Source organism: Mizuhopecten yessoensis, unplaced genomic scaffold (genome assembly GCF_002113885.1).
Source record: "Mizuhopecten yessoensis strain PY_sf001 unplaced genomic scaffold, ASM211388v2 scaffold2329, whole genome shotgun sequence".
NCBI classification, from domain to species: Eukaryota; Metazoa; Mollusca; class Bivalvia; order Pectinida; family Pectinidae; genus Mizuhopecten; species Mizuhopecten yessoensis.
Window position 1 is genome coordinate 2398906 of NW_018404492.1, and position 14864 is coordinate 2413769.

Sequence of the window (14864 nt, forward strand, 5' to 3'; positions counted from 1 at the left end):
CCCCCCCCCAGGAAATTTGGAAACCTCCCCAGATAGGTCTCTGGATCCGCCACTGCAGCGTGATATCAGCCGACACGTGCGTGTGATACTACGTCGCCAGCGTGATATCAGTCGACACGTGCGTGTGATACTCTACGTCGGCAGTGTGATATCAGCCGGCACGTGCGTGTGAATAGTTTGTCGCCTAACTGCCGACACGTGCGTTTGATGCCAGTGCTGAGTGCACCTACCTAAGGTATGTACTATTTGACAGGTATGCACTTACCTGAAACATATCCAGCCAAGGACATAAGGAGAATAAGATGTATTGAATGATGACAGGTTGTGTATGTATCCATGAGTCCGAAACACAGTATCATCCCATAGCACACACATGTAGACACGTGTTACTTTACATGCACTCAGTGTTGTCCAGGTACACGGTTGTATATAAGGTTTAATTGCCCGGGGGTAGGGCGACTGACATAAGTGTACAGGTTATGTACGGTAAATAAACACAAGGCCGATATCGTCTGCCAAAAACACGTTGCTTCGCCATACTACGAGCGTACTACGCCTATGACGGACATGAATGAAGTGATTATTAGGCTCGTCTGTATATAAGTTATATTGGCATCACATGACGGGACAGGGAGGAGGGACCTAACCAGCGACAGTTCTACCTGGGCTGTAACGGTGCGTTCGATTAAGATATAAAATTAACATAACAATTGCGGAGGATTTTTGATTAATGTATTTTCGCACGCAGAGAACGTTCAGTGTAGTAGCTCCGTAGTAATACTTTAAACGTATAGGGCCGTAGTAAGTAGTGTACTGCCTGATACCTATAATACATCAGGCCGTAGTAAAAAGCTTCCCATGTGAAATCTACGATAGGGCCGTGGAGTACCATACTGATACACCTGATACCTGTAATAGGGCCGTAGTGCACCATACTGATACCTGAAATAGGGCTGTAGTGTACCATACTGATAGATGTAATAGGGCCGTAGTGTACCATACTGATACCTGTAATAGGGCCATAGTAAGTAGTGTAACATACTGATAGATGTAATATGTCCGTAGTGTACCATACAGATACCTGTAATAGGGCCGTAGTGTACCATACTGATGCCTGTAATAGGGCCATAGTAAGTAGTGTACCATCCTGATAGATGTAATATGTCCGTAGTGTACCATACTGATACCTGTAATAGGTCCGTAGTAAGTACTGTACCATACCGATACCTGTAATAGGGCCGTAGTGTACCAATAGGGCCGTAGTGTACCATACTGATACCTGTAATAGGTCCGTAGTAAGTACTGTACCATACCGATACCTGTAATACGGCCGTAGTAAGTAGTGTACCATACTGATACCTGTCATATAGGGCCGTAGTAAGTAGTGTACCATATTGATACCTGTAATAGGACCGTAGTAAGTAGTGTACCATATTGATACCTAAAATAGGTCCGTAGTGTACCATACTGATACCTGTGATAGGGCCGTAGTAAATAGTGTACCATACTGATACCTGTCATTTAGGGCCGTAGTAAGTAGTGTACCATATTGATACCTGAAATAGGTCCGTAGTGTACCATACTGATACCTGTAATAGGGCCGTAGTGTACCATACTGATAGATGTAATAGGTCCGTAGTGTACCATACTGATACCTGTTATAGGTCCGTAGTGTACCATACTGATACCTGTAATAGGGCCGTAGTGTACCATACTGATACCTATAATAGGGCCGTTGTGTACCATACTGATACCTGAAAAAAGGGCCTCAGTAAGTAGTGTACCATACTGATACCTGTAATAGGTCCGTAGTGTACCATACTGATACCTGTAATAGGGCCGTAGTGTACCATACTGATACCTGTTATAGGTCCGTAGTGAACCATACTGATACCTGTCATATAGGGCCGTAGTAAGTAGTGTACCATATTGATACCTGAAATAGGTCCGTAGTGTACCATACTGATACCTGTAATAGGGCCGTAGTGTACCATACTGATACCTGTAATAGGGCCGTAGTAAGTAGTGTACCATACTGATTCCTGTAATAGGGCCGCAATGTACCATACTGATACCTGAAATAGGTCCGTAGTAAGTAGTGTACCATATTGATACCTGTAATAGGGCCGTAGTGTACAATACTGATACCTGTAATAGGGCCGTGGTGTACCATACTGATACCTGTAATAGGTCCGTAGTGTACCAAACTAATACCTGTAATAGGTCCGTAGTAAGTAGTGTGCCATACTGATACCTGTAATAGGGCCGTGGTGTACCATACTGATACCTTTAATAGGTCCGTAGTGTACCAAACTAATGCCTGTAATAGGTCCGTAGTAAGTAGTGTGCCATACTGATACCTGTAATAGGGCCGTAGTAAGTAGTGTACCATACTGATACCTGTAATAGGTCCGCAGTGTACCATACTGATACCTGTAATAGGTCCGTGGTGTACCATACTGATACCTGTAATAGGGCCGTAGTAAGTAGTGTACCATACAGATACCTGAAATAGGTCCGCAGTGTACCATACTGATACCTGTAATAGGTCCGCAGTGTACCATACTGATACCTGTAATATGTCCGTAGTATACCATACTGATACCAATAATAGGGCCGTAGTGTACCATACTGATACCTGTAATAGGTCCGCAGTGTACCATACTGATACCTGTAATATGACCGTAGTATACCATACTGATACCAATAATAGGGCCGTAGTGTACCCTACTGATACCTGTAATAGGTCCGTAGTAAGTAGTGTACCATACTGATACCTGTAATAGGGCCGTAGTAAGTAGTGTACCATACTGATACCTGTAATATGTCCGTAGTGTACCATATTGATACCTGTAATAGGGCCGTAGTGTTCCATACTGATCCCTGTAATAGGGCCATAGTAAGGAGTGTACCATAATGATACCTGTAATAGGGTACCATACTGATACCTATGATAGGGCCGTAGTGTACAAGTAGTGTACCTTACTGATACCTAGTGTACCATATTGATCCCTGTAATAGGTCCGTAGATACTGATACCTGTAATGCCGTAGTGTACCATACTGATCCCTGTAATAGGTCCGTAATGAACCATACTGATACCTGCTGATACCTGTTATAGGGCCGTAGTAAGTAATGTACCATACTGATGCCTGTTATAGGGCCGTAGTAAGTACTGTACCATGCCGATACCTGTAATAGGGCTGTAGTGTACCATACTGATCCATACTGATACCTGTAGTAAGTAGTGTACCCTATTGATACCTGTAATACGGCCGTAGTAAGTAGTGTACTATACTGATTCCTGTAATAGCGCCGTAGTGTACCATACAGATACCTGAAATAGGTCCGTAGTGTACAATACTGACACCTGTAATAGGTCCGTGGTGTACCATACTGATACAGGTCATAAGGCCGTAGTGTACCATACTTATACCTGTAATACAGCCGTAGTGTACAATACTGATACCTGTAATGCCGTAGTGTACCATACAGATACCTGAAATAGGTCCGTAGTGTAACAGCTGAGACATGTAATAGGGCCGTGGCGTACCAGTGTACCATACTGATTTCTGTAATGGGGCCGTAGTGTAAGTAGTGTACCATAGTGATACCTGTAATAGGGCCATAGTAAGTAGTGTACCATGCTGATCCCTGTAATACGGCCGTAGTAAGTAGAGTGCCAAACTGATGCATGTATAGGGCCGTAGTAAGTGCTGTACCATACCGATACCTGTAAGAGGGCCGTAGTGTACCATGCTGATCCCTGTAATACGGCCGTAGTAAGTAGAGTGCCAAACTGATGCATGTATAGGGCCGTAGTAAGTAATGTACCATACTGATACCTCTAATAGGGCCGTAGTAATTAGTGTACAATACTGATACCTTACCTGTAATAGGGCCGCAGTAAGTAGTGTACCATGTGTACCATACTGATTCCTGTAATAAAGCAGGGTACCATCCTGATACCTGTTATAGGGCCGTAGTAAGTGCTGTACCATACCGATACCTGTAATAGGTCGGTAGTAAGTACTGTGCCATACTGATACCTGTAGTAGGGCCGTAGTAAGTAATGTACCATACTGATGCCTGTAATAGGGCCGTAGAGTGTACCATATTGATATCTGTAATAGGGCCGTAGTGAACCATACTGATACCTGCAATAGGGTCGGTATGTACCATACTGAAACCTGTAATAGGGCCGAAGTAAGTACTGTACCATCCCGATACCTGTAATAGGTCGGTAGTAAGTAGTGTACAATATTGATACCTGTAATACCTGTAATAGGGCCATAGTAAGTAGTGTACCATACTGATACCTGTAATACAGCCGTAGTGTACAATACTGATACCTGTAATAGGTCCGTAATGTACCATACTGATACCTGTTATAGGGCCGTAGTGTACCATACTGATACCTGTAATAGGGCCGAGGTGTACCATACTGATACCTGTAATAGGGCCGTGGCGTACCATACTGATACCTGAAATAGGGCCTCAGTAAATAGTGTACCATACTGATACCTGTAATAGGGCCGTGGGTAGTGATACTGATACCTGAAATAGGGCCTCAGTAAATAGTGTACCATACTGATACCTGTAATAGGTCCGTAGTGTACTATACTGATACCTGTAATAGGTCCTTACTAAGTAGTGTACCATACTGATACCTGAAATAGGGCCTCAGTAAGAAGTGTACCATACTGATACCTGTAATAGGGCCGTAGTGTACCATACTGATACCTGTAATAGGGCCGCAGTGTACCATACTGATACATGTAATAGGGCCGTAGTAAGTAATGTACCATACTGATACCTGTAAAAGGGCCGTAGTGTACCATACTGATACCTGTAATATGTCCGTAGTGTACCATACTGATACCTGTAATAGGGCCGTAGTAAGTAGTGTACCATACTGATACCTGTAATAGGGCAGTAGTGTACCATACTGATACCTGTAATAGGGCTGTAGTAAGTAGTGTACCATACTGATACCTGTAATAGGTCCGTAGTGTACCATACTGATACCAATAATAGGTCCGTAGTAAGTAGTGTACCATACTGATTCCTGTAATAAAGCAGCAGTGTACCATACTGATTCCTGTAATAGGGCCGTAGTGTACAATACTGATACCTGTAATAGGTCCGTAGTGTACCATACTGATACCTGTGATAGGTCCGTAGTAAGTAGTGTACCATACTGCTACCTGTAATAGGTCCGTAGTAAGTAGTGTACCATACTGATACATGTAATACGGCCGTAGTAAGTAGTGTACCATACTGATACCTGTAATAGGGCAGCAGTGTACAATACTGATACATGAAATAGGTCCGTAGTGTACCATACTGATACCTGTAATAGGTCCGTAGTGTACCATACTGATTCGTGTAATAGGTCCGTAGTAAGTAGTGTACCATACTGATACCTGTAATAAAGCAGCAGTGTACCATCCTGATTCCTGTAATAGGGTCGTAGTGTACAATACTGATACCTGTAATAGGTCCGTAGTGTACCATGCTGATACATGTAATAGGTCCGTAGTGTACCATACTGATACCTGAAAAAAGGGCCTCAGTAAGTAGTGTACCATACTGATTTCTGTAATGGGGCCGTAGTGTACCAAACTGATTCCTGTAATAGCGCCGTAGTGTACCATACTGATACCTGTAATAGGTCCGTAGTGTACCATACTGATACCTGTAATAGGGCCGTAGTAAGTAGTGTACCATACTGATACCTGTAATAGCGCCGTAGTGTACCATACTGATACCTGAAATAAGGGCCTCAGTAAGTAGTTTACCATACTGATTCCTGTAAAAGGGCCGTAGTGTACCATACTGATAGCTGTAATAGGTCCGCAGTGTACCATACTGATACCTGTAATAGGTCCTTAGTAAGTAGTGTACCATACTGATACCTGAAAAAAGGGCCATAGTAAGTAGTGTACCATACTGATAGATGTAATAGGTCCGTAGTGTACCATACTGATACCTGTTATAGGTCCGTAATTTACCATACTGATACCTGTAATAGGGCCGTAGTAAGTAGTGTACCATACTGATACATGTAATACATAATAAATGTAGGTCCGTAGTGTACCATACTGATACATGTAATAGGTCTGTAGTAAGTAGTGTACCTTACTGATACCTGTTATAGGTCCGTAGTGTACCATACTGATACCTGTAATAGGTCCGTAGTAAGTAGTGTACCTTACTGATACCTATACTCGGTCTGTAGTGTACCATACTGATGCATGTAATAGGTCCGTAGTGTACCATACTGATACCTGAAAAAAGGGCCTCAGTAAGTAGTGTACCATACTGATACCTGTAATCGGTTCGATGTGTACCATACTGATACCTGTAATAGGGCCGTAGTAAGTAGGGCACCATACTGATACCTGTAATAGGGCAGTTTTGTACCGTATACAGATACATGTAATAGGGCCGTAGTGAGTAGTGTACCATACTGATACCTGTAATAGGTCCGTAGTAATTAGTGTACCATACTGATACCTGTTATAGGTCCATAGTGTACCATACTGATACCTGAAAAAAGGGCCTCAGTAAGTAGTGTACCATACTGATACGTGTAATCGGTTCGATGTGTACCATACTGATACCTGCAATAGGGCCGTGGTGTACCATTGATACCTGTAAAAGGGCCGTAGTGTACCATACTGATACCTGTAATAGGGCCATAGTAAGTAGTGTACCATACTGATACCTGTAATAGGGCCATAGTAAGTAGTGTACCATACTGATACCTGTAATAGGGCCGTAGTGTACCATAATGATACCTTAAAAAAGATCCTCAGTAAGTAGTGTACTATACTGATACCTGAAAAAAAGGACCGCATTAAGTAATGAACCATACTGATACCTGTAATAGGGCCCTAGTGTACTATACTGATATTTGTAATAGGTCCGTATTAAGTAGTGTACTATACTGATACCTCCAATAGGTCCGTAGTGTACCATACTGATACCTGTAATAAAGCAGTAGTGTACCATACTGATATGTATACCTGTAAAAGGGCCGTAGTGTAACATACTGATACCTGTAATAGGGCCGTAGTGTACCATACTGATACCTGTTATAGGTCCATAGTGTACCATACTGATACCTGAAAAAAGGGCCTCAGTAAGTAGTGTACCATACTGATATCAGTAATAGGGCCGAAGTGCACCATACTGATACCTGTAATGAGCCGTAGTAAGTAGTGTACCATACTGATACCTGTAATAGGGCCCTTGTGTACCATACTGACACCTGCAATAGGGGTGTTGTGCACCATACTGCTACCTGTAATAGGGCCGTAGTAAGTAGTGTACCATATACAGATACATGTAATAGGGCCGTAGTAAGTAGTGTGCCATACTGATACCTGTAAAAGGGCCGTAGTGTCCCATACTGATACCTGTAATAAAGCAGTAGTGTCCCATACTGATATATGTAATAGGTCGGTAGCGTACCATATTGATACCTGTAATAGGGCCGTAGTGTACCATACTGATATGAAATAGGTCCGTAGTGTACCATACTGATTCGTGTAATAGGTCCGTAGTAAGTAGTGTACAATACTGATACCTGTAATAGGGCCGTGGTAAGTAGTGTACCATACTGATTCCTGTAATCGGTTCGATGTGTACCATACTGATACCTGTAATAGGTCCGTAGTCAGTAGTGTACCTTACTGATACCTATAATAGGTCTGTAGTAGCGCCGTAGTGTACCATACTGATACCTGTAATAGGTCCGTAGTAAGTAGTGTACCTTACTGATACCTATAATAGGTCTGTAGTGTACCATACTGATACATGTAATAGGTCCGTAGTGTACCATACTGATACATGTAATAGGTCCGTAGTGTACCATACTGATACATGTAATAGGTCCTTAGTGTACCATACTGATACATGTAATAGGTCCGTAGTGTACCATACTGATACCTGAAAAAAGGGCCTCAGTAAGTAGTGTACCATACTGATACCTGTAATAGGGCCGTAGTAAGTAGTGCACCATACTGATACCTGTAATAGGGCAGTAGTGTACCATATACATATACATGTAATAGGGCCGTAGTGAGTAGTGTACCATACTGATACCAGTGTATCATACTGATACCTGTAATGAGCCGTAGTAAGTAGTGTACCATACAGATACCTGTAATCAAAATGATACCTATAATAGGTCTGTAGTGTACCATACAGATCCCTGTAATAGGGGTAATAGGTCCTTAGTGTACCATAGGTCCGTAGTGTACTAGTGTACCATACTGATCCCTGTAATAGGGCCGTAGTGCACCATTCTGCTACCTGTAATAGGGCCGTATTGTACCATACTGATACCAGTGTATCATACTGATACCTGTAAAAGGGCCGTAGTGTACCATAATGATACCTGTAATAGGGCCGTAGTGTACCATAATGATACCTTAAAAAAGAACCTCAGTAAGTAGTGTACCATACTGATACCTGAAAAAAAGGACTGCATTAAGTAATGAACCATACTGATACCTGTAATAGGGCCCTAGTGTACTATACTTATATTTGTAATAGGTCCGTATTAAGTAGTGTACTATACTGAGACCTGCAATAGGTCCGTAGTGTACCATACTGATACTTGTTATAGGTCCATAGTGTACCATACTGATACCTGAAAAAAGGGCCTCAGTAAGTAGTGTACCATACTGATACCTGTAATACGGCCGTAGTAAGTAGTGTACCATACTGATACCTGTTATAGGTCCATAGTGTACCATACTGATACCTGAAAAAAGGGCCTCTGTAAGTAGTGTACCATACTGATATCAGTAATAGGGCCGAAGTAAGTAGTGTGCCATACTGATACCTGTAAAAGGGCCGTAGTGTACCATACTGATACCTGTAATAAAGCAGTAGTGTACCATACTGATATATGTAATAGGTCGGTAGCGTACCATACTGATACCTGTAATAGGTCCGTGGTAAGTAGTGTATCATACTGATACCTGTAATAGGTCCGTAGTGTACCATACTGATACCTGTAATAGGTCCGTGGTAAGTAGCGTACCATACTGATACCTGTAATAGGTCCGTGGTAAGTAGTGTACCATACTGATTCCTGTAATAGGGCCGTAGTGTACCATACTGATTCCTGTAATAGGTCCGTAGTAAGTAGTGTACCATTCTGATACCTGTAATACGGCCGTAGTAAGTAGTGTACCATACTGATACCTATATAGGGCCGTAGTGTACCATACTGATACCTGTAATAGGTCAGTAGTAAGTAGTGTACCATACTGATACCTGTAACAGGGCCGTAGTGTACCATACTGATACCTGTAATAGGTCAGTAGTAAGTAGTGTACCATACTGATACCTGTAATAGGGCCGTGGTAAGTAGTGTACCATACTGATACCTGTAATAGGTCGGTAGTAAGAAGTGTACCATACTGATTCCTGTAATAGGGCCGCAATGTACCATACTGTTTCTTGTAATAGGTCGGTAGTAAGTAGTGTACCATACTGATACCTATAATAGGGCCGTAGTGTACCATACTGATACCTGTAAAAGGGCCATAATGTACCAAAATGATGCCTATAATAGGTCCATAGTAAGTAGTGTACCATACTGTTACCTGTAATAGGGCCGTAGTCTACCATACTGATACCTGTAATAGGGCCGTAGGAAGTAGAGTACCATACCGATAACTGTAATAGGGTCGTAGCGTACCATACTGATACCTGTAATAGGTCCGTAGTAAGTAGTGTACCATACTGATACCTGTTATAGGGCCGTAGTAAGTAGTGTACCATACTGATACCTGTAATAGGTCGGTAGTAAGTAGTGTACCATACTGATTCCTGTAATAGGGCCGCAATGTACCATACTGATTCTTGTAATAGGTCGGTAGTAAGTAGTGTACCATACTGATACCTCTTATAGGGCCGTAGTAAGTAGTGTACCATACTGATACCTGTAATAGGTCCGTAGTGTACCATACTGATACCTGTAATAGGTCCGTAGTGAACCATACTGATACCTGAAGAAAGGGCCTCAGTAAGTAATTTACCATACTGCTACCTGTAATAGGGCCGTAGTGCACCATTCTGCTACCTGTAATAGGGCCGTAGTGTACCATACTGATACCTGTAATAGGTCCGAAGTAAGTAGTGTACCATATACAGATACATGTAATAGGGCCGTAGTAAGTAGTGTACCATACTGATACCTATAATAGGGCCGTAGTGTACCATACTGATACCTCTAATAGGGCCGTAGTAAGTAGTGTACCATACTGATACCTGTAACAGGGCCGTAGTAAGTAGAGTGCCAAACTGATGCATGTATAGGGCCGTAGTAAGTAGTGTACCATACTGATACCTGTAATAAAGCAGCAGAGTGCCAAACTGATGCATGTATAGGGCCGTAGTAAGTAGTGTACCATTCTGATACCTGTAATAAAGCAGCAGTGTACCATCCTGATTCCTGTAATAGGTCCGTAGTGTACCATACTGATACCTGTAATAGGGCCGTAGTGAACCATACTGATACCTGAAGAAAGGGCCCCAGTAAGTAGTTTACCATACTGATACCTGTAATAGGGCCGTAGTGTACCATAATGATACCTGTAAAAAGGACCTCAGTAAGTAGTGTACCATACTGATACCTGTAATGGGGCCGTAGTGTACCATACTGATACATTGTACCTGAAAAAGGGCGTCAGTAAGTAGTTTACCATACTGATACCTGTAATAGGGCCGTAGTGAACCATACTGATACCTGAAGAAAGGGCCCCAGTAAGTAGTTTACCATACTGATACCTGTAATAGGGCCGTAGTGTACCATACTGATACCTGTAATAGGTCCGTAGTAAGTAGTGTACCATACTGATACCTGTAATTGGTCCGTAGTAAGTAGTGTACCATACTGATACCTGTAATAGGTCCATAGTGTACCATACTGATACCTGAAAAAAGGGCCTCAGTAAGTAGTGTACCATACTGATACCTGTAATAGGTCCGTAGTAATTAGTGTACCATACTGATACCTGTTATAGGTCCATAGTGTACCATACTGATACCTGAAAAAACGGCCTCAGTAAGTAGTGTACCATACCGATACCTGTAATAGGTCCGTAGTAAGTAGTGTACCATACTGATACCGGTACTAGGGCCGTAGTGTACCATACTGATACCTGTAATAGGGCCGTAGTAAGTAGTGTACCATACCGATACCTGTAATAGGGCTGTAGTGTACCATACTGATAGATGTAATAGGGCCGTAGTGTACCATACTGATACCTGTAATAGGTCCGTAGTAAGTAGTGTACCATACTGATACCTGAAAAAAGTGCCTCAGTAAGTAGTGTACCATACTGATACCTGCAATGGGGCAATAGTGCAAGATACCGATACCTGTAATAGGGCCGTAGTGTACCATACTGAAACCTGTAATAGGGCCGTAGTCTACCATACTGATACCTGTAATAGGGCCGTAGTCTACCATACTGATACCTGTGGAAGGGCCGTAGTGTACCATACTGATACCTGTTATAGGTCCATAGTGTACCATACTGATACCTGTAATAGGGCCGTAGTGTACCATACTGATAGATGTAAAAGGGCCGTAGTGTACCATACTGATACCTGTTATAGGTCCATAGTGTACCATACTGATACCTGTAATAGTGCCGTAGTGTACCATACTGATACATGTAATATGGCCGTAGGGTACCATACTGATACCTGTGATAGGGCCGTAGTGTACCATACTGATACCTGTAATAGGGCCGTAGTCTACCATACTGGTACCTTTAATAGGGCCGTAGTTTACCATACTTATACCTGTAATAGGGCCGTAGTCTACCATACTGATACCTGTAAAAGGGCCGTAGTGTACCATACTGATACATGTAATATGGCCGTAGTGTACCATACTGATACCTGTGATAGGGCCGTAGTGTACCATACTGATACCTGTTATAGGGCCGTAGTAAGTAGTGTACCATACTGATACCTAAATAAGGCCGTAGTGTACCATACTGATACATGAAATATGGCCGTAGTGTACCATACTGGTACCTGTGATAGGGCCGTAGTGTACCATACTGATAGATGTAAAAGGGCCGTAGTGTACCATACTGATAGATGTAAAAGGGCCGTAGTGTACCATATTGATACCTGTAATATGGCCGTGGCGTACCATACTTATACCTGTAATAGGGCCGTAGTCTACCATACTGATACCTAATAGGTCCGTAGTGTACCATACTGATAGATGTAATAGGGCCGTAGTGTACCATACTGATAGATGTAAAAGGGCCGTAGTGTACCATACTGCTACCTGTAATATGGCCGTGGCGTCCCATACTGATACCTGTAATAGGGCCGGAGTAAGTAGTGTACCATACTGATACCTGCAATGGGGCAAGAGTGCAAGATACCGATACCTGTAATAGGGCCGTAGTGTACCATACTGATACATGAAATATGGCCGTAGTGTACCATACTGGTACCTGTGATAGGGCCGTAGTGTACCATGCTGATACCTGTAATAGGGCCGTAGTAAGGCCATAGTAAGTAGTGTACCATACTGATACATGTAATATGGCCGTAGTGTCCCATACTGATACCTGTAAAAGGGCCGTAGTGTACCATATTGATACCTGTAATAGGGCCGTATTAAGTAGTGTACCATACTGATACCTAAATAAGGCCGTAGTGTACCATACTGATACATGTAATAGGGCCGTAGTGTACCATACTGATAACTGTAATAGGGCGTAGTGTACCATACTGATACCTGTAATAAAGCAGCAGTGTACCATACTGATAGATGTAATAGTTCAATAGTAAGTAGTGTACCATACTGATACCTGTAATAGGGCCGTAGTAAATACCTGTAATAGGTCCGTAGTAAGTAGTGTACCATACTGATACCTGTAATAGGGCCGTATTGTACCATACTGATACCTGTAATTAAGCAGCAGTGTACCATACTGATACCTGTAATAGGGTCCTAGCGTACCATACTGATACCTGTAATAGGGCCGTATTAAGTAGTGTACCATACAGATACTTGTAATAGGGCAGTAGTGTACCATACTGATACCTGTCATAGGGCCGTATTAAGTAGTGTACCATATTGATACCTGTAATAGGGCCGTATTAAGTAGTGTACCATACTGATACCTGTAATAGGGCCGTAGTGTACCATACTGATACCTGTAATTAAGCAGCAGTGTACCATACTGATACCTGTAATAGGGCCGTAGGGTACCATACTGATACCTGTAATAGGGCCGTAGTAAGTAGTGTACCATACTGATACCTGTAATAGGTCCGTAGTGTACCAAACTGATACCTGTAATTAAGCAACAGTGTACCATACTGATACCTGTAATAGGGTCGTAGCGTACCATACTGATACCTGTAATAGGGCCGTATTAAGTAGTGTACCATACAGATACCTGTAATAGGACAGTAGTGTACCATACTGATACCTGTCATAGGGCCGTATTAAGTAGTGTACCATACAGATACCTGTAATAGGGCAGTATTAAGTAGTGTACCAAACTGATACCTATTATAGGTCAATAGTAAGTAGTGTACCATACTGATACCTGTTAAAGGGCCGTAGTGTACCATACTGATACCTGTAATAGGGCCGTATTAAGTAGTGTACCAAACTGATACCTATTATAGGTCAATAGTAAGTAGTGTACCATACTGATACCTGAAATAGGGCCGTAGTGTACCATACTGATACCTGTAATAGGGCCGTATTAAGCAGTGTACCATACAGATACCTGTAATAGGGCCGTATTAAGTAGAGTACCATACTGATACCTGTTAAAGGGCCGTAGTGTACCATACTGATCCCTGTAATAGGGCCGTAGTAAGTAGTGTACCATACTGATTCCTGTAATAGGGCCGCAATGTACCATACTGATACCTGAAATAGGTCCGTATTAAGTAGTGTACCATACAGATACCTGTAGTAGGGCCGTATTAAGTAGTGTACCATACTGATACCTGTAAAAGGGCCGTAGTGTACCATACTGATACCTGAAATAGGGCCGTAGTCCGATACCTGTAATAGGGCTGTAGTGTACCATACTGATAGATGTAATAGGGCCGTAGTGTACCATACTGATACCTGTAATAGGGCCGTAGTAAGTAGTGTACCATACTGATACCTGTAATAGGGCCGTAGTAAGTAAAATGATGTCTGAGGATACTTAAATGTTGATCTATTTGTGGATTCAGGGGGTTCCGTATATATATCGGCTCGGTATGTTTTATATGTGTATAAAGATAGACATATGGTATGTTGCTCTCTGATGTACGTATCTAGTGTAGATATGTCGCCACCTCTTTTCTCCTAGATACAGTTGTGGGACTGCACAACGCACCAAAAATAGCGTGCGCACACCGTGCATACATCGTTCACACACCGTCCGCACATCGTCCACACATGGGGCGCACAACTGTGCGATTTAGCAACCGTTCGCCCCGTTGTGCGCTTCTCTCCGCACAACTGTGCGATTTGGTATTAGTTGTAGATCAAAATTACGGAATGACAAAAATACGGAAGGCTTGTATGCGATAATGAACACGGTGTATATATCTGTAATTTCTCATCACAATAATCAAGATGATACAATTTCACAATGCGTGTTACACAGTATTACAGCGACCGTTAGGCTGTCAAGAATGGGTTTGGCTCCAAGGTAACAGAGCAGGTAAATAACAATTTTATGAGTGTCCAGAGTTTTACCTGACCAGTGCCTGACACACAGAGCTGATATGCGATACCGTTTGACCGTAATGAATAGTATTTGTTATTTGCATTCGTTTGCCTATAGCTCCCC

General features: G+C 42.4%; 1 protein-coding gene across 2 annotated transcripts in view; it reads right to left on the bottom strand.

Moving 5' to 3' along the window:
- Positions 1 to 602, bottom strand: part of LOC110445601 (follistatin-A-like) — a 62887-nt gene extending 62285 nt beyond the window's left edge. The window contains exon 1 of one of the 2 annotated variants that reach the window (XM_021490284.1): positions 266 to 602. In XM_021490284.1, coding sequence (XP_021345959.1) covers positions 266 to 359 — 94 coding nt within the window. In that variant the 5' untranslated portion in view covers positions 360 to 602. The remainder of the gene's footprint in view (positions 1 to 265) is intronic. The other variant, XM_021490283.1, reaches the window with a different exon arrangement.
- Positions 603 to 14864: the final 14262 nt, after the last annotated feature.